Raw genomic sequence first — 23995 nt, 5'->3', positions numbered from 1 at the left:
TTTTTCACATTGCCATTTTGTGCATACAATAAATAACAGCTCGTGTGTTTGATTATTGTGAGGTCTAAGTTCAAATTTTAATGTTCTGTGGTTGATTCCCCAATTCTTGCTAGCGTTTATTACTTTTTCTGAAATGTTCCCATATAATTGAGGTTTAATTATTGTTTCCTTATATGAATATAATTGTTCTGAATGCAATTCAAACTGCAAATGGTAGCAAGACTAGCAGACTATTATACCTCCTGTTGAGAGTAGGTTTGGGGTTATGCAACTCTAATGTTTTTCTTTTCTTAATAAGGGTGAATATGTATTGCCTTTGTTGCTAAGAATGTGATTGTTCTGCTATTTTTGTTTGTTTTCTTTGGGCTGATTACATTATGAGCAATGTCGATATTTAGCTAGTTTATTGTAATATTTACTTAAACTTTTATGTTTAAAGTGTAGTTAGGTTATCAACATGTTGGTTGATCTATGGTGAATTTGCCTTTTATTGGGTTGTAAACTGTTTTGACAGGTATATATTAATGTATTATAACATTCCCGGTATTGGGGAGGGTCAAATTACAAAGGAAATATTGTCAAAATTTTCACCTAGTTTACTTTTATTTTTATGCTCTGAATATACTAGTACTGAAAGCTGCTTATTTTATTTAATCTATGGATTAAATAAAATCAGCAGCTCATTTTTTTTAGAATATCCAAAAGTCATTTGCGTCGCACTTTAGCTAATCTGCGACGCAAATGACATTTTTTTTAACATATTGAAAAGTCATTTGCGTCGCACATTTAGCTAATGTGCGTTGCAAATGACATTTTTTTTAACATATTGAAAAGTCATTTGCGTCGCACATTTAGCTAATGTGCGTTGCAAATGACATTTTTTTTAACATATTGAAAAGTCATTTGCGTCGCACATTTAGCTAATGTGCGTTGCAAATGACTTTTCAGCACCATGCCTGAAAAGTTATTTGCGTCGCACATTAGCTAATTGTGCGACGCAAATAAGGTTCATTTGCGTCGCATAAATGTGCGACGCAAATGACTTTTAGTCATTTGCGTCGAGAGCTTTTGCCACGCACGATGTGCGACGCAAATGTGCTTAAAAGTGCGATGCAAATGACCCTTTTTCCACTAGTGAAGATCACCAACTTATTTTGTGATGTGGGGGAGCCAATCAACAGTGACCAGACCCATGCCCATATTGCTTCCTCTTTCCAAAACCTATTTGCTTCTGAAATGTCTGGAAAGTGAACTCCCCCCCCCCCCCCGACTATGGTAGTGTGATCAAAATTGCCCACCCTCCCTCTCTTGTTGAGGTTCACACGGCTCTTTTTTCAATCGGCCCCTTAAAAGCTCCGGGAGTTGATGGGTTCCATGACATGTTCTTTCAAAAGCATTGGGGGACCATGTGGCAAGACATCCTCTGCTTTTTCACTGAATGTTTCAAGTCTAAGGTCTTTCTTGTGTCTGTCAATGACACTTCTATTTTCCTGATTCCTAAGACAGAACACCCAGAGTCTATCAAGCAATATAGACCGATCAGTTTGTGTAATACTAGTTACAAAATTGTGTCAAATCTCATTGTTCATCACCTAAGACCCCTCCTGAATTCAATCATCTCCCCCAATCAGAATAGTTTTCTCCCAGGTAGGGGTTGTGAAACCAACTACATAGCGGCCTCTGAAATTCTTCACTCCATGAAGCATAAAAAAGGTTCAAAAGGCTGGTTTGCGATGAAAATAGACCTAGAAAAGGCATACGATAGGATGGAGTGGAGTTTCATTAGATTTTGCTTGCATAGACATGGTTTTGACAAAGAATCTTCTGACATGATAATGAGTTGTGTTACATCCACCTCCTCTAGAATTAGGATTAATGGTGTTCTTTCTGAGAGTTTCCAGGCCACGAGAGGACTTAGACAAGGGACCCCATTTCGCCGCACTTGTTTATCATCTATATGGAATACCTCTCTACTCTCATAAACAATCCCCAAGGGGATGGGAGTTGGAAGCCTTTTATGTTGAAAAGGGGGGGTACTCCTATTTCCCACCTTATGTTCGCGGATGATCTTCTCCTCTTTGGAGAAACATCTGGAAATACCCTCCATGGAATGTGTTCCACCCTTGATCTGTTTTGGGAATGCTCTGGTCAAAAAATGAACAATTAAAAAAGCAAATTGTATTTCTCCAAAAATACGTCCCAAAATGATAGGATGCTCTTCACTTCTCATCTGAATGCGCAGGAAAGCCCTGACCTTGGCATATACCTAGGATTCCCCCTGACGGACAAAAGGCCCTCGGTCAGTCAAGTGAACCATATTGCAGGAAAACTAAGAGAGAAACTTGCCTCCTGGAAGGCTAAATGCCTCTCCAAGGCGGGAAGACTTACCCTCATTAAGTCTACCCTCTCTATGGTGTAAAACTACTCCATGCAAGCCTTGGCCCTTCCTAGGAAAACAATTGCTGAAATTGATCAAATCTGTGCGAATTTTCTGCGGGACTCAACCATTGATAAGAAAAGAACCCATCTTGTAACTTGGAATAGAGTGTGTGCCCCCACGAATCAGGGTGGGTTGAATGTGAGGAAAGCATCCCTCCTTAACCAATTTTCCCTTGTCAAACTCTGCTGGAAGTTAAATAATTCGAAGAACCTTGCCTCCACCCTTATTAGAGAGAAGTACATTAGCAATCGTAGCTGCCCCACTAAATTCAAGAATGATTCTCATATTTGGCAGGACTTGGGGAAAGGTTGGGATAATTTTTCCTCTCTAACTGAATGGTGTATTGGGAAAGGTGAGAACATCCTCTTGTGGGATGATAACTGTATCGGAAAAGGCCCTTTAAGAGCCATCATTCATGGCCCAATGGCTGCCAATGAGGAACACCTTAAGGTTAGTGACATCATATCTAATAAGTGTTGGAACCTTAGCGTGTTGTCTTTTCCTATCCCAATCCACCTTCAACATTGGATCCTTGTTATCCCCATCTCCCCTACTAGCAATGATTTCCCAGTTTGTTCTATGTGGAAGGGGAAATTCTTTGATTCAAAATCTACTTATGCTTACCTTTGGAAAGAATCGTTTAACCACTTGGGTAATATGAAAGATTGGAGTCTAATTTGGGATGCGGTGTGCCATCCAAAACAGAAAACCTTCCTTTGGCTTCTCTTGTGAGATAGACTCCCCTGTGCTAGTGACTTGCCTAGGAGAATGATTATCTACTGTATGTTCTGCCAATCGTGCCATGAAGAACTTGACCATCTGTTTAGATTTTGCCCTAGAGCCCGTGAATTTTGGGAAGAAGCTGGCCTAGCCGACCACCTTCTCATCTCAAATCACTCCTCCTTCCAAGATTAGGTAGTTTTCAATCTAACTAGGAAAGACCTAGCAAAGTCGTCTCCATTTCTTGGCCCACCTTATTTATTAACTCACTTTGGAGTATCTGGCTTAGGAGAAATATATTCTTGGGTGATCAAAAAAGAGTCAAAGCCCATAGCTGTGATCTGGAGGAAAAATCAAGCATTGTCTAAGGAATTGTTGAATTCAACCCCAAATATTAATGCCACCCCTTCCTCTAAACCTATGGAAACGGTTCACTCTTACTATTATGTCCAAGTTGATGCATCCTTCTGTCAAAGTTCTCTATCTGTGGGTTATGTTAGGTTATGATACGTATGAATAAACATAAATCATACGGAAAAACCATAAAGCCAGGAAACATATTATTTACACATAATCATTTAGCATAATTCAGATGCATACACTTTGTAGCGTGCCCTCCCTAGCTGCGCCCGAACCGAACAAGAACAAGTCTTTAGGATTCCAAGTGTCGTCCCTCCGTAGATAGTCCACAGCACGTCCGAATCCGCCTTAAGATTGACCAACTAGAATCGCCTTTAAGGTACTATATATTTTCGGCTAATAGGGCAAGAATATGGCTGATTTTTCTACTTAAAAATCTTAGCTTTTTATTGTTTAAATACTTGAAATTGTGTCTCATAAATTGTGACCCTAGGCACCTATTTATAGAGTTATGGAAAAGGACTTGGAATCCTATTAGGATACTAATTTATTTAATTATAATCCTACTAGGACTCTAATTAAATAAACTAAATCTTTTAGGATTAGATTTAATCATATGACGAATCCCGGTAGCCTTAGGATTCGAGTAACACACTTCGAGTGATACGCTAGCACCGCACGCAGGCCTTACGGCCCACGCACAGCGCCAGCCCACTCGTCGCAGCCCATGTCACAGCTCCGCGCGCGCCAAGGCCATTGCTGGGCCTGGCGTGGCTTGGCAGCGTGTGTTTGGGCGCTTGGCTTGATGGGCGTAGGCCTGGCTTCGTGCTGGGCCTTCGTCTAGCAAGTCTCGTCCGATGCTAATTCGTACGACGCGCTTCCGATTAAATTTCCGATTCCGGAATTCATTTCCGATACGAACAATATTTAATATTTTCGATTCCGGAATTAATTTCCGTTTCGAACAAATATTTAATATTTCCGTTTCCGGAATTATTTTCCGATTCCGATAATATTTCCGATTCTGACCATATTTCCGTTTCCGGTAATATTTCCGATTTCGGCAATATTTCCATTTCCGATAATATTTTCCGATACGTACCATGTTTCCGTTTCCGGCAACATCTACGACTTGGATAATATTTATATTTCCGATACGATCCATATTTCCGTTTCCGGCAATATCATCGTTTCCGGAGTATTCATTTCTTGCCTTTGACGATCTCAGCTCCCACTGAAACCAAGATCCGCCGATTCCGAATATCATAGATGGAGTATTTAATTCCATTAAATACTTGATCCGTTTACGTACTATTTGTGTGACCCTACGGATTCAGTCAAGAGTAAGCTGTGGATTAATATCATTAATTCCACTTGAACTTAAGCGGCCTCTAGCTAGGCATTCAGCTCACTTGATCTCACTGAATTATTAACTTGTTAATTAATACTGAACCGCATTTATTAGACTTAACATTAAATTCATACTTGGACCAAGGGCATTATTTCCTTCAGTCTCCCACTTGTCCTTAGGGACAAGTGTGCATTTCCTAATTCCTTTGTCGCTCGATGCTTGCTCTTGAACATAAGGTAAGAGTTGTCATCCTTATTACGTCCAGAGGTGTTTCTCGGTTTCAGAGTTCAACTGATCAAATAAACAGATAATCATAGCTTATGATTCATCCGAGCACGGCCATGCATTTTACAGTTTCTAGCTCTCCGAGTGGCCTTGTACAACTTTCAGCATCTCATCCCGATTTATGGGAGGACAATCCCAATCTTGCGATCTTGAGATTAGACTTCGTTTGATAGGTGATTACCTGAGCGTTGCCTTTATAGCCTTCTTTTACAGTGCGACGGTTGGTCAACGTCAAAGTAACCAGTTCTCAAACAAGTAATCTCAAATCACTCAGGTATTGAGGATTTAGTGTCTAATAATTTTAATGAAATCTACTTATGACAGATTTTCATCTCTTACAGTAAAGTTTCATAGGTCTGTCCGATACTAGTCTTCCCAAAGTAAGTATCTATGCAAATGATTATGACATTGCCATGTCCACATAATTCAAGAAACAGAACTACTTGTCATCTTGCATTCTAGTCGTCTAACGTTTTCTATGCGTCCATTTTTATAGAAAACTCCGACCAGGGACCATTTTTAACTTTTGACATTCAAGTTCACTTGATAGACATTTCTTAGTCACAGGACTGGTCCTGAAAGTCTATCTTGAATATATCGTCAAATTGAAGGGACACGTCATTTAATAAACCACAAATTAAATGGAAAAATGAATTCTATTCATTTATTGTGAATGATTAACGAATAATGTTTTACAAAGTATTAAACTCTAAAACTTTAAAACATTAAACAAGGACATCAAAGCCATTCTCCAATATGCTTGATTCCCATAGCTGCAGTGTGCGAGTTGTGCTTCGCCTGCGGCAGAGGTTTAGTCAATGGATCTGATATGTTGTCATCAGTTCCAATCTTGCTTATCTCGACTTCTTTTCTTTCAACGAACTCTAGTAGAAGGTGAAATCTACGAAGTAAATGCTTGACTCTTTGGTGGTGTCTAGGCTCCTTTGCTTGTGCAATAGCTCCGTTATTATCACAATATAGGGTTATTGGTCCTTTAATGGAGGGGACTACACCAAGTTCACCTATGAACTTCCTTAGCCATATAGCTTCCTTTGCTGCTTCATGTGCAGCAATGTACTCCGCTTCAGTTGTAGAATCCGCAATGGTGCTTTGCTTAGCACTTTTCCAGCTTACTGCACCTCCGTTGAGGCAGAAGACAAACGCAGACTGTGATCTGAAATCATCTTTGTCGGTTTGGAAACTTGCGTCCGTATAGCCTTTAACAATTAATTCATCATCTCCACCATAGACCAGGAAGTCATCTTTGTGCCTTTTCAAGTACTTCAGAATGTTCTTGGCAGCCAATCCAATGTGCCTCTCCTGGGTCTGACTGGTATCTGCTCGTAGCACTGAGTGCGTACGCAACATCCGGGCGTGTACATATCATAGCATACATTATTGAACCAATCAATGATGCATATGGAATCCCACTCATTCCTCTACGCTCATCAAGTGTTTTTTGGCACTGAGTCTTGCTTAGAGTCATTCCATGAGACATGGGTAGGTAGCCTTGCTTGGAGTCTGCCATCTTGAACCTTTCAAGCACCTTATTGAATAAGTGCATTGATTAAGTCCAATCATCCTTTTAGATCTATCTCTGTAAATCTTGATGCCCAATATGTACTATGCTTCTCCTAGATCCTTCATCGAAAAAAATTTCCCAAGCCAAATCTTGACAGAGTTCAACATAGGAATGTCATTTCCGATAAGTAATATGTCTTCGACATATAATACTAGAAAAGAAATTTTGCTCCCACTGACCTTCTTGTATACACAATATTCGTCTGCGTTCTTGATGAAACCAAAGTCACTGACTGCTTCATCAAAACGTATATTCCAGCTCCTTGATGCCTGCTTCAATCCGTAGATTGATTTCTTTAGCTTGCATACCTTTTTAGCATTCTTTAGATCCTCAAAACCCTCAGGCTGTGTCATAAACACAGTTTCTGTTAAAACGCCATTTAAGAAAGCGGTTTTGACATCCATCTGCCGTATTTCGTAATCGTAATATGCAGCGATTGCTAACATTATCCGAATAGACTTTAGCATTGCAACTGGTGAAAAGGTTTCATCGTAATCCACACCGTGGACTTGCCTGTAACCTTTTGCAACCAATCTAGCTTTGAAAACTTCAAGTTTCCCATCCTTGTCCTTTTTCAGTTTGAAAACCCATTTGCTTCCAATGGCTTGGTAGCCATCTGGCAAATCGACCAAATCCCATACTTGGTTTTCAGACATGGATTCTAATTCAGATTGCATGGCTTCATGCCATTGCTTGGAGCTAGGGCTTGTCATAGCTTGTTTGTAAGTCGCAGGTTCATCACTTTCAAGTAATAGAACGTCATAGCTCTCGTTCGTCAAAATACCTAAGTACCTTTCCGGTTGAGATCTATATCTCTGGATCTACGCGGGGTTACATTTCTAGATTGACCATGATTCTCACCAGATACTTCTAAAGATCTCTGAGTTTCATCTTGAATGTCGTCTTGAGCATTCTCTAGAGTTTGTTGTTCGACTCGAATTTCTTCGAGGTCTACTTTTCTCCCACTTGTCATTTTGGAAATGTGATTCTTTTCCAAAAAGATACCATCTCGAGCAACAAACACCTTGTTCTCAGATGTATTGTAGAAGTAATACCCCTTTGTTTCCTTTGGATAGCCCACAAGGATACATTTGTCAGATTTTGGATGAAGTTTGTCTGAAATTAACCGTTTGACGTATACTTCACATCCCCAAATCTTAAGAAAAGACACATTTGGAGGCTTTCCAAACCATAACTCATATGGAGTCTTTTCAACAGCTTTAGACGGAGCTCTATTTATAGTGAGTGCAGCTGTATTTAGTGCATGTCCCCAAAATTCTATTGGAAGTTCGGCCTGACCCATCATTGATCTAACCATGTCTAGCAAGGTTCGGTTCCTCCGTTCCGACACACCATTCCATTGAGGTGTTCCAGGAAGAGTAAATTCTGATAGAATTCCACATTCTTTCAGATGGTCATCAAATTCATAGCTCAGATATTCACCGCCTCTATCAGACCGCAGTGCCTTAATCTTCTTGCGTAATTGATTCTCTACTTCACTCTGAAATTCCTTGAAGTTGTCAAAGGATTCAGACTTATGCTTCATTAGGTAGACATATATGACCATATCTACTGAAGTCATCAGTGAAAGTGATAAAGTAGCTGAAACCACCCCTAGCATTTGTACTCATTGGTCCACATACATCTGTATGGATTAAACCCAATAGTTCAGTTTCTCTTTCTCCAACTTTAGAGAAAGGTTGCTTTGTCATTTTGCCAAGTAAACATGGTTCGCACTTACCATAATCCTCTAAGTTAAATGGTTCTAGAATTCCTTCCTTTTGAAGTCTTTCTATGCGTTTCAAGTTAATATGGCCTAATCGACAATGCCACGGATATGTGAGATCTTAATCATCCTTTTTGGCCTTTTTGGTATTTATGTTATAAACTTGTTTGTCGTGATCTAATAAATAAAGTCTATTGACTAATCTAGCAGATCCATAAAACATCTCTTTAAAATAAAACGAACAACTATTGTCTTTTATTAAAAAGGAAAATCCCTTAGCATCTAAGCAAGAAACAGAAATGATGTTTTTAGTAAGACTTGGAACATGAAAACACTCTTCCAGTTCCAATACTAGCCCAGAGGGCAACGACAAATAATAAGTTCCTACAGCTAATGCAGCAATCCGTGCTCCATTTCCCACTCGTAGGTCGACTTCACCCTTGCTTAACCTTCTACTTCTTCTTTGTCCCTGTGGATTGGAACATAAGTGTGAGCCACAACCTGTATCTAATACCCAAGAAGTTGAATTAGCAAGTATACAGTCTATAACGAAAATACCTGAAGATGGAACGACTGTTCCGTTCTTCTGATCTTCCTTTAACTTCAAGCAATCTCTCTTCCAATGCCCCTTCTTCTTGCAATAGAAGAATTCGGATTCAGAAGTGGGTTGACTGACCTTCTTCTTTTCAAACTTGGCGCCAGTTTGCTTAGTTGAGCTGGCCTTGTTTCCACCTTTCTTAGCATTCCTCTTCTTTCCAGATTTCTTGAACTTGCCTCCACGCACCATAAGCACATCTTGCTTATCACTTTTGAGCGTCTTTTCAGCGGTCTTCAGCATACCGTGAAGCTCAGTGAGCGTTTTGTCCAGACTATTCATACTGTAGTTCAGTCTGAACTGATCATACCCGTTATGAAGAGAATGGAGGATGGTGTCTACAGCCATTTCCTGAGAGAACTGCTGATCCAGCCGACTCATATTCTCAATGAGTCCAATCATTTTGAGAACATGTGGACTTACGGGCTCGCCTTTCTTAAGCTTGGTCTCAAGAATTTGCCTATGAGTCTCGAATCTTTCGATCCGAGCCAGATCTTGGAACATGTTCTTTAACTCACTGATGATCGTGAAAGCATCTGAGTTGATGAACGTTTTCTGTAGATCTGCACTCATGGTTGCAAGCATTAGACATTTCACATCCTTGTTGGCATCAATCCAACGATTGAGGGCTGCCTGAGTGACCCCTTCGCCTGCGGCTTCGGGCATTGCCTCTTCCAGGACATACTCCTTTTCTTCCTGCATAAGAACTATTTGCAAGTTCCTTTTCCAGTCAAGGAAGTTTTTCCCGTTCAACTTCTCCTTTTCGAGAATTGATCGAATGTTGAATGAATTGTTGTTTGCCATAATTAAAACTACAATTGAAAAAGAATAAACAAATAAATAATCATTCACAGTTTCTCTTAATAAACTTAAATTCTAGCAAACATGCATAATTTAATGTTCATTAAGCATTTTATTCAAGTTATGTGTTCCGGCAAGTGTGAATAAAATGATTCCAAGATCCTAAAACCCATTGAAGAATTAAGCAAATTATGTATTTAGACTCAATTCTAAAATCTTTTAGGTAAGCAAAAGACTTTTGCTAATAGTCTAGAAACTACTCTTGGTTGATAGGTACGTCTAAGAGCTTATTAGGTAAACCTATCGATTTTGCCACGACATAAAAGGACTCCTTACTTATATCGTTGAGTTTCACCAAAACTAACATGTACTCACAATTATTTTTGTGTACCTTACCCCTTTGGGATCAATAAGTAACACCTCGCTGAGCGTAATCTATTACTAGATTGATGTAAAGGTTATCCAAGTAAGTGTTATTTTTGCATGGCACCTTTTAACTCAATTTTTATGTTTGGAACTTAAGGCTCTTACTATGTTGGTTAGATTTTAAGTGAACTAAAATCCTTAATCATGCAACATAATCAAGCTTCGATCTCATGCATATTTAAGACATATTTAAAAGCAATAAATAACTTAAAGCATGCATAAGATAAATGTGATCTAGTATGGCCCGACTTCATCTTGAAGCTTCAACTCCAAAGTCCGTCTTGAAAATGGATGGAAACTTCGTCTTGAATTTCACTGTGGGAGGCTCCATTTTCTTCAAACAGGATCAGCTATAATTAAACTAATTACAACTATTTGATGGTACGCAGACCATTTTTGAATTGAAAAACAAATTTGGTGCATTAGACCAATTACATTCAAATTAATGGTACGCAGACCATATTTTCTATCCTATTTGGGCCATACTAGTCACTTCATAACCTGCAAAACAGTACATATAGAATATATACCATTCACCCGTTCATTATCATGAATGGCCCACATAATTGGTTAGTAAAAACACATTGTATGCATCACATAAATATTTGCAGCAATTAATCAAGGGCACCAATAATCTACCAATTATTCAGTCCTTATTAATTCTAATCAAGTTGTTTAACCTTAAAGGATTTGTAGACCTAATCAAGAGTTTATGACTAAAATTGCTCCCACTTAAACCAATAACTTTATATGCTTTACTAATTTTAAACATAAAAATGTATTTCTAGTCTAACCGGAAACATACAAATTTAATTAAAATTTAAAGCTCATATAAATCTATAATTGAATCCATTTTATTTAATTTATTTTTCAGTTGAATTAAATGAATTTAAATTAATTCAAGGTTAAATTTTATTAAAATAATTAGTATAAATAAAATTTATAATAATTATAATATTCAAAATTAAAATCCGAGAAAACAATTTAAATTATTAATTTTAAAATTAATTAAAATTATTTCCGAACTGAAAATCTCAAATTAAATTCAAAACGCGTCAGTCGTAACACGACGAGGCACTTGGGCTTGCTCCCAAGCCCCATCGAGTCATGAGGTAGCCGCGCCCCATCGACTGATCGCTAGGCGCGCACGAGCAGGCCACATGCATCGCAGCCATGCCAGGCCACGTTGCGCGCACGACGCTACTGCTTTGCTCGCTGGGCGAGGCAGCGCGCGCTGTGGCGCAGCTCGCTTGCTGCCCACACGCGACTGCTCGCCTGGCACACGCCACGCCCTCCGCCCATCGCCCATTGAGTCGCACACGCCCAGCTCCCTTGCTTCGCGCGCTCGCTTCTTGCTTGTTGCTCGTTGCATTAGTACCGCATGGGCGACGAGCTCCCTTGCTCGTCGTCGCATGCCGCACTATACAACACCCTTTAAGGGTAACACGGAGCTTCCTTTGCTTTGTGCGTGCAACATTTATGAGCGTTTTCATAAAAATTTAAAATTTTTAATTTAAAATTAACGACAAATTAATAAATCATATTAATTTCATAATTTTAGGGCGAAAAATCGAAAATTTATTAACATGGATTCAAATCTAGGTCATAAAAATTTAAAATTTAACATAAATTAACAATTTTATGGTGCATTTTAATCATGGATACCTAATTAAATTATTAATTAACTATGAAAAACAAATCAATTCTAAATTATTCGAATTTCAACAAATTAATCATAATTACAAATTAGGTTGTATAATTAACAAGTCTAGACATTCAAAATTGTTAAACATATACAGTAGGTCAATCAAAAATTCAAGATTTATCAACAAGAATCGCAAATATTCAATTTAACATCTTAAATTTACAAACTTTTGCGTTCGAAAAACTAAAACCTCCGAAAAGTCATAGTTAGACTTCGAATTTGGGAATTCTGGGTTCGGCCGAAAAACAGTATTTTTGTCAAAATTTTAGGATGCCTTTTACATGCGAAATTGACACAAAAATCACTCGATTTGGTTGAGTAACGAATATTCTGCCGAAAAACTGCGTACATATAATTAAATAAACGCAATTTGCAATTAATTACGAAAACTAATCACCCCTTTTAATTCCTTGCAAATTTGTAAAATTTAACCATGTTCATGCAATTTAGATTATGAAAATAATAAGAGGCTCGTGATACCACTGTTAGGTTATGATACATATGAATAAACATAAATCATGCGGAAAAACCATAAAGCCAGGAAACATATTATTTACACATAATCATTTAGCATAATTCAGATGCATACACTTTGTAGCGTGCCCTCCCTAGCTGCGCCCGAACCGAACAAGAACAAGTCTTTAGGACTCCAAGTGTCATCCCTCCGTAGATAGTCCACAGCACGTCCGGATCCGCCTTAAGATTGACCAACTAGAATCGCCTTTAAGGTACTATATATTTTCGGCTAATAGGCCAAAAATATGGCTGATTTTTCTACTTAAAAATCTTAGCTTTTTATTGTTTGAATACTTGAAATTGTGTCTCATAAATTGTGACCCTAGGCACCTATTTATAGAGTTATGGAAAAGGACTTGGAATCCTATTAGGATACTAATTTATTTAATTATAATCCTACTAGGACTCTATTTAAATAAACTAAATCTTTTAGGATTAGATTTAATCATATGACGAATCCCGGTAGCCTTAGGATTCGAGTAACACACTTCGAGTGATACGCTAGCACCGCACTCAGGCCTTACGGCCCACGCACAGCGCCAGCCCACTCGTCGCAGCCCATGTCGCAGCTCCGCGCGCGCCAAGGCCATTGCTGGGCCTGGACTTGCGCTGGGCCTGGCGTGGCTTGGCAGCGTGTGTTTGGGCGCTTGGCTTGCTGGGCGTAGGCCTGGCTTCGTGTTGGGCCTTCGTCTAGCAAGTCTCGTCCGATGTTAATTCGTACGACGTGCTTCCGATTAAATTCCCGATTCCGGAATTCATTTCCGATACGAACAATATTTAATATTTTTGAGTCCGGAATTAATTTCCGTTTCGAACAAATATTTAATATTTCCGTTTCCGGAATTATTTTCCGATTCCGATAATATTTCCGATTCTGACAATATTTCCGTTTCCGGTAATATTTCCGATTCTGGCAATATTTCCATTTCCGATAATATTTTCCGATACGTACCATGTTTCCGTTTCCGGCAACATCTACGACTTGGATAATATTTATATTTCCGATACGATCCATATTTCCGTTTCCGGCAATATCATCGTTTCCGGAGTTTCTTGCCTTTGACGATCTCAGCTCCCACTGAAACCAAGATCCGTCGATTCCGAATATCATAGATGGAGTATTTAATTCCATTAAATACTTGATCCGTTTACGTACTATTTGTGTGACCCTACGGGTTCATTCAAGAGTAAGCTGTGGATTACCATTAATTCCACTTGAACTGAAGCGGCCTCTAGCTAGGCATTCAGCTCACTTGATCTCACTGAATTATTAACTTGTTAATTAATACTGAACCGCATTTATTAGACTTAACATTAAATTCATACTTGGACCAAGGGCATTATTTCCTTCAGGTTATGCAGCTATTACAAAATCACCAATAGGTCGCGGGTTTGGTTGGTCATACCACTGCAACAGACCCTCTAACAGCAGAAACAATCGTCATCTTCCACTGTACCAAATGGTGCCTAGCAAACTCCTGGAAAGATGTGACTATAGTGGCAGATTGTCAAAGGGCGGTGTTGAGCATCAATGATCGTAACACACAGAAAGATAAACTGGCTAATGTTTAGGAATATGTATGACAAAAACGATGTTGTATTTAGGTTGCATGTGTGCCTAACAAGCAGCGGCAATACTACTCCTCCTGTAACAAACTTTTGTAACTTGCTAATTTAATGCTAGGTACTCTCAGTTAAACCAAAAAGAAATACGGAGAGTATAGTAAATACCACCACATTTTTCTAAACACTACCTCTTTTTTACTCCGCATGACAACTTTAACCCCGTCCGACTTAGTGTTTGTACTGCAGAATCGTTTCTCCGATCCAATTGATGTTACTTGGCTTCTTTTACGGTAATGGAATCTGTTGGGTACGTTGGAATTTGTGGGAGTTTGCAAGGTTGCGCATTCAGTTATAAGTCCAGCTCATGATTTGGCGGCTCGCGTCTCGTCGTCGAGAGCTCCATTGTTATGGTTTTTAATTTGTGTGACTTTGTGTAAAAAAAATTATTCTAAATGAGCTTACCTTTTTTCCGGAAGCGAATATACCATTAGGCATAACAAATTATAAACGAGGGATTGAGGTTTCGAACTTGTAACCTATTATACACAAGACCTCGATAAATCTTGACCACTAAGCTAAAACCTCATTCGTAAATTAGCTAACCTGTGATACAACAGATCGCGTGATCAACTCTTAATATCTCCAGCCTCAGCCAAGTATATTGTACCTGATCAAAGGTGAGGAGGTATGCATATAGTGATGACCTACAGAGGACTCATAAACAGGTGTGGGGACAAGGAATGTGGAGGAAAAAATATATAAAGAGGGGAGAGCTTATTATGTTAAAAGGAATTAATTAAGAAATGAAATGAAATAATTAAAATTAAATACTTCCAATGTAATTTTACACAAATGCATTACCCAAAAGTTCAATTTTTTCCTAGTCTTCTAGGGAAACCTTATTATGTTAAAAGGAATTAACTCGTTAGAATTTGAAGAGAAAGAAAGAAAAAAAGAGAGAAAAATAACTCTACATAAAACTTGCAACTTGATTAATATACCCCATACAATTTGGCATGCTGAAAAAACTCTTTTCATCTTGTTGTGTTGGCTCTTACAAGACCCCTGTCCATTCCTGTTTTCTCCTCCAGGAACTCGGCTTATACTCACTTCCATCTGCCAAATAGGATTGGACCTTTGTACACAAATCAGACATGCAGTCATAGCTTAACTGGATCGTACTTTTCACCCATTACACCTCCTTTCTGTTTCTGGAATTGGATGTACCGCAAAGTGCTGTTAAAAAAGGCAGTGGCGGCTAGATCTGGAGTTGATGTGTCGCTTTGCATTTCAGTTCTTATCAACTCTACAAGGCCTTGGATTGCTGAACTTGTTACTTTTGGATTTCCCTTCTCGAAGAAATAGAGATACCTGTTGGTGTGTTTTACCATTTGACAAAAGAAGAACTAGAGATTAAACAAAAAGGCAAACCAAAGAACAAGAGGATCCTAAAACCACCGAAGCATGTCAAAAGATAGCAAGGCATTATTTCTCTGAGCAACTAACTTGTTCAAAATTTCAACAAACAAGGTAACTGGCCCACTGCTTCCACGCGTCACATTTGCCATCTGTTGAGCAGCATTTGCAATCCGTAGTGAACGTTTGAGGCATAGCAAGACCCTGTGATCATCACAGATAAAAAAACTATTACCATGGAAACAAAATTCAACAATAGATGAGGAAATTCAGAAGTATGTCAGAATCTTCGTTTGTTATAGGTAAAATAATAAGTAGTTGTACCTCTCTCCATCCTTGGTACCATCTTGGTCATCCACCCAAAATAGATGAGAGCATGCATAAACGGCTCTGCATTGGTCCGCCTTTTTTAAAAGTTTTGCAGAGTACTGAACAAACAAAATTGTTTACTAACAGCTGTAAGGAAGCAGAAAATCAGCCTCAAAGAAATTGGTTTATGCATTAGGAGAGGAGTTATACCCCTGTCGCCTTATGTGTTAGGGTATCTCTGTTCTCCACGCCAAATACATTCATCCTTTGCAGAGTACCAATTATAAGATGTATGGCTGTAAACTGTGCCTTGGAGTCCTAAATTAATAAGAAAGGTCTTTTAGTATATAGTTTGAACTAATCATGGAACTTTACTTCCAAGTAACTAGGCCCAAAAAAAAAAAAAAAAAAAAAAGAGAGGAAAAAAGAATCACCGCAATGTCTTCTTCATATAGAATAAATGCTTGGGTGAAGAATTCATAGGCTATTGGCTCAAGGTCACAATCGCTGGCAGCCTAGAGTATCAGAAAAGAACATCAAATGCAAGTTAGGAATGCTACCATGGCCAATTGATTTTTCATAACTTAATATCCAGCTTCTACCACACCTCAGCACATTGCAAGTACAGCCTCAATGCAAGATCAGGAGATGGAACAGATGAAAGAGCCTCTATAGTCTGAAACCATAAAATTATAAATCAAAGCACATAAGTCACTCAAGCTCTCAAATAAGTGTTGCTATCAAGAGGTAATAAAATATAGGCAAAATAAACTTTTATGCAAAACTAAGGAATTCAATCCTTCTTTGTTGTGCATCTAACTAAGCAAGTACATAACAGAAAAATAATTTTCTCATAATGACATGCGCTCTAGAAACATAATACAAAGGCTTAGGCCGAAGGCTACGATTTTAGTGAACAAACCTAAAAAGCCAAAGAAAAGGCAATCGATGAGGATGTCCTCATGGAATGGAGGCAGAGCTTAACAGGAGGAACATGTTGGCCTATTTGTTTCCTTTATAAAAAACTTTTATACTGTATTATAATTATTCTTAACAAATTACAGATTACTGAATTTGGCACCTTCATTTGTGCAGAGAACCCACCTAATCCTCCAAGGCAGCCAATCCTAAACACGTGCAAGGAGGAAACAAGCCAAGCAGGTCAGGCAAGCAGAGCAGTTGACGGTGGACCTGGTCTAGGTGTGGCCAGCCCTGGCCCTGAGCATAGGCGGGAGGTGCAACCTCCTAGGGCCCAAGGTGGAGTGGGGCCCAAAAATTAGTCTTATTTTTTTGTACTAGTAATAAATAGCACGGATAGGACATAATGGAGCTCTTATGGCCCAATGGTAAAAGCTGGCAAGGAAAATTCTTGTTTTTAACAGCACACAAGTTCAATTACGCGGCTTCTCTTCTTTTTGGCTGATTTCATTTCTTTTTCGTTCTTACTATGTTGATAAGTTTCAGCTTTTTATTTCTTGTTAGCGAGTGTTAACTTTGAGTTTTTTGAAACTATAAGACTATGAGTACAGTCTAATATTTTGAATTTCAAGCATTTAATGAAGGTATAATTAAAGGATTATCATCCGATTACTTCTCCCTCCTCCGTATAACAAACCTATATGTACTTATTGATTATTTTAAGTGACTTATTTCTTTATCAAATAAAATAAAATTTAGTTCTTCTATTAATATATTGCAAGAACTGGCTTCTGGAATTTAGGAGGAGATATATTAATTTCATTGTCGACTTGATCTTGACGATATAGTGGAGTAAACGGAAATTTAGATGCATAGTATTTTGTCATTTGGTGAAACAATGTTATTCACTCATGTATCAATTGGTTTAATGAGGTAATTTTTTTTGTACTTTTTAAAAATAAAAAGTACATTTTGGAAGGGGTCCTAGTCTCTTTTTCGCCTAGGGCCCTCAAAATGTAAGGACAGGGCCTGGGTGTGGCATCCACCTTGGCCAGTGGGAAGTGGGAACAAACCAAATAAAGCCGTCAACAGTCATTCAGGATCACTAAAGCCTTGTTGTTTTTTGCCTGCTTTTTTTTTTCTTTATGTCATTTGTCTTTTGTTAGAAATTTATAATTGAAAGACATGTTGAACGTATTGAGTGAAATTGGGAGAGAAGAGAACCTCTCGAAAGTTCTGAAGTGTTACTCTGTTTGCAAGCTTTGAGCTTTTGTCAATACAACTTACAATCTTTCCCTAATTAGCTAAAAGTGAGTGAGTTCATAACAATTTGATTCTAGAATGTACCATTTCCTGTTCATTAGTTTCAACAGGATTTTTTTGTCTACCGTGATTTCAAACCTAAATATGGTGAACAACAACAGGTTTTTATCATGATCACCTTATCATCCCCTTGTCCCCTACTTTGATCTGCATAACCGTTGCTACTAGAAAGACATACCTGATTCATCAACCGGAATATTTTTTTAGGCGAAGCAGGTGCTTCTTCCCCATCTGCCTCACCATCTTGACCTTGTAACCGCCTGACCAACTGATCACAACAAATAGCATAATGGCATTATAATTATTCCTTCAAATTCACCACACAGATATACAAAGGTGTCCAGGTCTGTATATAAACTAAGGTTTCTCCTCAGCTTATTTTTGCTAAACTTTTGTTCAACTTAGTCTCTGTTTGATTCAAATTATTTTCTCTAAACTTATCGTTTCTGATAAATTATTTTCTCTGAACTTATCGTTTCTGATCTTATGTTGTGTGAACTTATTTTTTCCCGAAAGAAACTTATCATTTCTGAAATTATCTTATTGGTGTGTGAAATTTTCTATAGACATATTTTGTTCGAAATTGTCTAAAAGCATCTTATTTTATCTTGACTTATAGGAACTTATCTTTACTTATTTTTTTCTGAAATAAGTCAAATAAGTTGAACCAAATCTGGCCTTAGCTTCTTTTTGTTTTGCTGAACTTAACTTATTTTTGCTAAAACTTTACTTATTTATGTTGAGCTAACTATTTTTTACTCAACAAAACTTATTTAAACAACCTAGGAGAACATAACTAAAATATGTTTAAATAGGGCCAAAAGGAAAAAAACCTTGAGCGCAGAAAAAACAAGAGGAGGAACAGTGAAGGGCAACCGTCTTTGTCCTCCTGTCATGATATGTCTCTCCACGGTACATATAATCTGACACAAAAAGATGATTTATGAAATGTGTCTTTGTTGAAAATTGAATTCAATTAAATGAAGTGTTGTTACATAAGATAACCACAACTCTCCTTGTTGGGTGGATGGGGGTAAACTTGTTACCTTTAACATTTCATCAGGGTCATCATTATACAACATGTGTATAAGGCGCGCAACAGAATTCTGTTCTTCGTTGAAATCCTCCTCATCAACCTATAGAGATGTTATGTGTGCAAGAAAAACAATTATAAAGCCATTTAATGAAACCCTAAGATTTATAGATGAAGAAAATAAACTCTTACCAATACCCACGGTGCCTTGTGGATTTTTTGCCGTAAAGTCCTAATTTATTGTATACTCCTTCTGTCCCGGAATACTTGAACCGGTTTGACCGGCACATAGTTTAATACAATGTAATTGACTTATTGTTTAATCAGATGGTAGTTGATAGTAGGGATTTTTTTAATATAGATAGGGGATATGTGATAACTTTTTAAAGGGGTAGGGGAGAGGGTGCATGGGACCACAAAATGACATGTGAATGGCAAGTTGATATAATATTAATAAATGTTTAACATTTATAGAAACAGTGCAAGTAATCCGGGATGACTTTATAAGGAAAGCGGTGCAAGTATTCCGGGACGGGGGGAGTATGTTTTAGATGCATATTTAGACTCCACCAATGTAGTTTTAGAGCATTCATGACTAGTTACGCATTTTCTCGGCTTACTTGGGTCCCATTGATGTTTCATGGGTTGTTTTGTTGTTTTTGATAGATTTCAAAGGATAAGTGGGGACTTATTGGCATGTGCTGACTGATTATGATTTGGATACTGGCCATGGTTTTACAAGAAAATTTATTGGTCCTCGTGCTAGGTACTTCAAAAGGATTTGGATGCTGCGAGGATCCACTTCCGTGCAGAGCCCTCTTCTTGGAGGCAGAAGCCACTGATTTACTTTTAGATTGTAATGACTTATGGAGCATGTCAGTGCCTTCCTTATTCTACATCAGAAGCTACTGATTTGATTCTGGAAGTTGTGCCTGAGGGAGCACATGTTCATGTCACCTCCTAATGCCAAGATTAAGTTGCCACTGGATTGTAAACCTCATCAGCACGTCTGAGTCATATAAGGCATGTCCGTGGCTCCATGCAACCCTCGTTTTCACGAATCAGGAGCTACTGAATGCGAGAAAGCCCAAAAGGCACGTCCATGCATGTCTGACGCTACCGCGAATTTTATCTATTGCTTCCTTAAGCCGGACACTGTAATGAGGTTTAAGTATTAATACTTTCTAGGCACGATTTAGCTTGTATTCAAGATTTATTGATCTCAACAGGGATACTTCTCAATATCTCGATTTCATCACAGTTAAGGTTGAAAAGAAGGAAAGCTTTCAAAACAGAAGAACTCGATTATAAGTACTTATGTTTTCATATTCATTATTTGGGAACCTCAATTTTGAACTTTGTTCCATTATGGTTCTTAGTATTACAAAGGTTTAACTTACTATTCTAAAACTTGCACAACACACATTTATGGGAGGATTTTAACTATACGTGTTTTTCATAACTGTAAGTTAGCTACCTCAAGTTTTGAAAATTGGTTCCATTTTGGGTAATTCACATTGATGGGATAAATTCTCCATAATAACTCTGAACTGGTACGCACATGACTAGAAAATATATCGAATAATATAGTATAGGATGTTATGAATCAACATAACTGGACCATATCATGGCACAATGAGATCAATGTGATTGATATTTCTGGAAAATGGAACACTGATTGATGGATACGAGCTTCTGAGTGGCTTGTTTCACTACCAAAATGCTAAACAACACTTCCTTATTCATAGTGGACTATCCTATTCCTCAAGCTCCACCCTTAACCAACTATTTATGCAATAACTAAACTACCCCTTCCTATTAGGGTAGTTCATTACAGATCTAATAGCATGTAGGTTTGACCCTCTTTGAAGATTTAATAGCATGTAGAAATTAAGTATCACTAGTGAGCCATTAACAGTGATGATTCAGACTACCCTGCGTAACGAAAAGAATCACACACCCTCTGCAAGTTCAGGTTTCTAATAAACCTCCTGATATCTGGAAGTTTCATATAACTAAGATTTCTGATTACTTGATGCTAAAATTTCTCCCGATGATAACTTTTCTGTTATAAGCAGGTTAGATGCAGTGTACAGAAGATTGATCTAGTGCTTTAGGAAGTTCTGCAGATAATTTGACTCATCTCGTTGTACTTGTTGTGTACTGCAGCTCAAATTAAATCTGTTGCGGAGTTCTAGTATGTCAAGGTTTGGATTTAACTTGATGTAGTTAGCAGAAATTTTGAGTCAATAATTTACTGAGGGAAAAAAACAAGAAGTAATCTCAAGTCAAGAGCTGGAACTTTATAAGTTCTGTGTATAGACCATTACAAGCTAGAAATTGATGCCTTAAAACCAGCGCACTTTGGATCAGGATGCAACTACAGCCCTACAGGCAGAGATAGAATATGATTAAAGGTACACTCATAGGTTTGGTTTGATGGACAATAAAGTGCATAAGTCAGGTGTTTAGATTGAAAGCCAAACTTAAGTGTGGACGCCAGTGGGTATGCCCAGGACTGTTTACAGAACATCAAGTTCAAGTAATTTCCTACTTTTCCTGAAAACAAAATTAGGGGAAGAAAAAGAAACTACACCTCATCCACTGAGCTTCCATCTATATCTTTAATAAGCCCTTTGATCAATTCGAATAGTGCCTCTACCTGCAAAAGAATGAACCTCAAATATCGAAGATATGCTGAGCATGGATGAGGAATGCATAAAATTGTACCTGATCAGCAGTGGAAATGCAGGTGTAGTTCTTTAGAATGTTTTGTATGATAACCATTGCCATGATTTTGTTTGTATCATTATCAAGGTAGTCCATGATACGGGGATAACTAGAAAGTGTAAGTGCTGTAACTGCATCATTATATTTGTCCAATGGAGCACTTAAAAGAGCAATAATTTGTTTTGTTGCTCGGCTGTCTTCAAGCTTTGGCCTCCCAGAAAGTTTCTTGACACATGCGCCCTGCAGAGAAACAACTTGGCGATCAATAGAGACAAAAGCGAAATAACCAGAGAAAAGTGGCCACCAAAAGGTCCAATGTGTTTACGTAGTTTACTAATAGCTTAGTTGTTGACTAAATGCTACTTCAGATCATGAGATAAGCAGGTAAATAATAAAGATGGCATATTGTTCTTTCAAATTCTAAGACAAGCTTCAAGTGGAAACATCAAATAGTAAATCTAAGGGCCCAATTATTAAGTCACTTACTAGAACATTCTAAAGGCACAAGCACAATAGTCTGTAAAACAAACTTTATTTTGTTTACACGAAGTGCCAAGAAGGCATATTCGAGCTTTAGATAAAACATACCAGAACTAGATCCACGTAGTCTAAGCGATCAGGATGAACACGAAGAGTGAACATAAGAAGTGAAGTGTATAACGTTATGGCTCCAACAATTGGCATGTCAATTTGTGCCTCGATAACCTGTAAGTGAAATAAATCTTTATCAAATTTTCTAATATGTTTGGAAGTAAAATAAATAGAGAAGCTTTAGTATTACTAATCCAGATTGTGACAAAAGCCCATTTATCCCCGCAACAGAATCAAAATTTGATGAAAGAAAGAATGAAACAAAAGCGTACGCCTTTATCATACTAAACCAAGCCCTTCACCTCAACAAACAGACCCAGCAAAGGATCCAAGTAAAAGCACAGAAGAACAAATATAGTAAGAGCTATATCCTTCAGACCCAGGCTCTTCCAAAGGGTAGAGCCCGGATTGTTAGATGCACACAAACTTAGAGTCAGACACACCCTAGAGAAAGGGTTGCAAACATTAAATGGGACAAGATGTATAAACTAACAACATAAATAAACAAGTATTAACAAATAGAATTAAATTATCAGATACAAAATTCCAAACAGTTGTAACATTCGAGATCGAAGGGAGTAGAATTTTGCTATTCTTTTAAAATATTAAAAGTTGTGAAATACTTCATCTGTTTCACAATAGACGAACTACTTTGACTTTCATGATTATCAACTCTCATCTTCGACCATTACTTTCTTTAAGGATTTTTTGTCATTACCTTAAAAAACACCATTTTACCAATTATTGTCCCTTGAAAATTTTATACTCCCTCCATTCTTGAATGTTAGTCCTTATTCCGTATTGAGTTGCTGTTATTTGTTAGTCTCTTTTGGAATCCTTATTTGTCCATCGTTTATCCCCATTATATCCTTATAAATATCTAAATTATCCACTTGTTTACTCCCAAGTAAACCTTTATCCCTAGTATACCCCTTAATTATTTTATTAAGATTTATGTGATAAGTGTACTTAAATTGGATTGCCTTAGATTCCAAAAGGGACTAACATTAAAAAACGGAGGGAATAGTTATTTATTAACTTAAGCAATAAAAACGTTTTAAGTTTGCTACAATTTGAGACATTCCGTGCAAAATTCTGTCAAGTGGGGTGCATTGACGGCTATTATTTTAAATTCTCTCCTTCTATTCTTCCTTTTCCACAATTTCTCTCATATCAAACCAATAGTAAATTTCTTTGAATCCAAAAATTTGAATTATTTTCCATCTTTAGTTCAACACTTGAAATTAGTTTAGGGGTTTTATTTTGCAATGAAATTGTTAATGTTAGTCCTTACACAAATTGGATTATGCTCATAACAAGTTAAAATTTTGAAATTTTTGTTTTTCAATTAGGGTTCATACAAAATTAGGGCTTTTGCAAATTCCTCAAATTAGCTTTAATTTTGGTTATAATGCTTGAAATTTAACTAATTCGGACTTGAATTGATGTAAGGGCTAGGTATAAATAAGTAACATTTTCCCCAATTTGTATTACTTCTAATTTGTTGAAGTTCGTGAGTGAAAATTGAGTAATATAGAAAAGTCATTAATTAATAGCTACATTGAATCGAAAAGAACTCTTAGAATCGAATCGTAAAATCGT

General features: G+C 37.6%; 1 protein-coding gene across 1 annotated transcript in view; it reads right to left on the bottom strand.

Annotated features, from left to right (window-relative positions):
* Positions 1–14869: 14869 nt before the first annotated feature.
* LOC110805173 (vacuolar protein sorting-associated protein 35B) overlaps positions 14870–23995 on the bottom strand; it is a 31428-nt gene continuing 22302 nt past the window's right edge. The window contains exons 11-22 of the mRNA XM_056831215.1: positions 22391–22507; positions 21803–22042; positions 21669–21734; positions 19086–19175; positions 18873–18962; positions 18218–18307; positions 16406–16474; positions 16233–16313; positions 16009–16116; positions 15814–15917; positions 15580–15693; positions 14870–15444 (exon numbers count right to left, since the gene is read on the bottom strand). Coding sequence (XP_056687193.1) covers positions 15234–15444; positions 15580–15693; positions 15814–15917; positions 16009–16116; positions 16233–16313; positions 16406–16474; positions 18218–18307; positions 18873–18962; positions 19086–19175; positions 21669–21734; positions 21803–22042; positions 22391–22507 — 1380 coding nt within the window. The 3' untranslated portion in view covers positions 14870–15233. The remainder of the gene's footprint in view (positions 15445–15579; positions 15694–15813; positions 15918–16008; positions 16117–16232; positions 16314–16405; positions 16475–18217; positions 18308–18872; positions 18963–19085; positions 19176–21668; positions 21735–21802; positions 22043–22390; positions 22508–23995) is intronic.

This window comes from Spinacia oleracea, chromosome 6 (genome assembly GCF_020520425.1).
Source record: "Spinacia oleracea cultivar Varoflay chromosome 6, BTI_SOV_V1, whole genome shotgun sequence".
NCBI lineage: Eukaryota > Viridiplantae > Streptophyta > Magnoliopsida > Caryophyllales > Amaranthaceae > Spinacia > Spinacia oleracea.
Note: the sequence above shows the minus strand (reverse complement) of the source record. Positions and strands in the feature narration are given on the sequence as shown.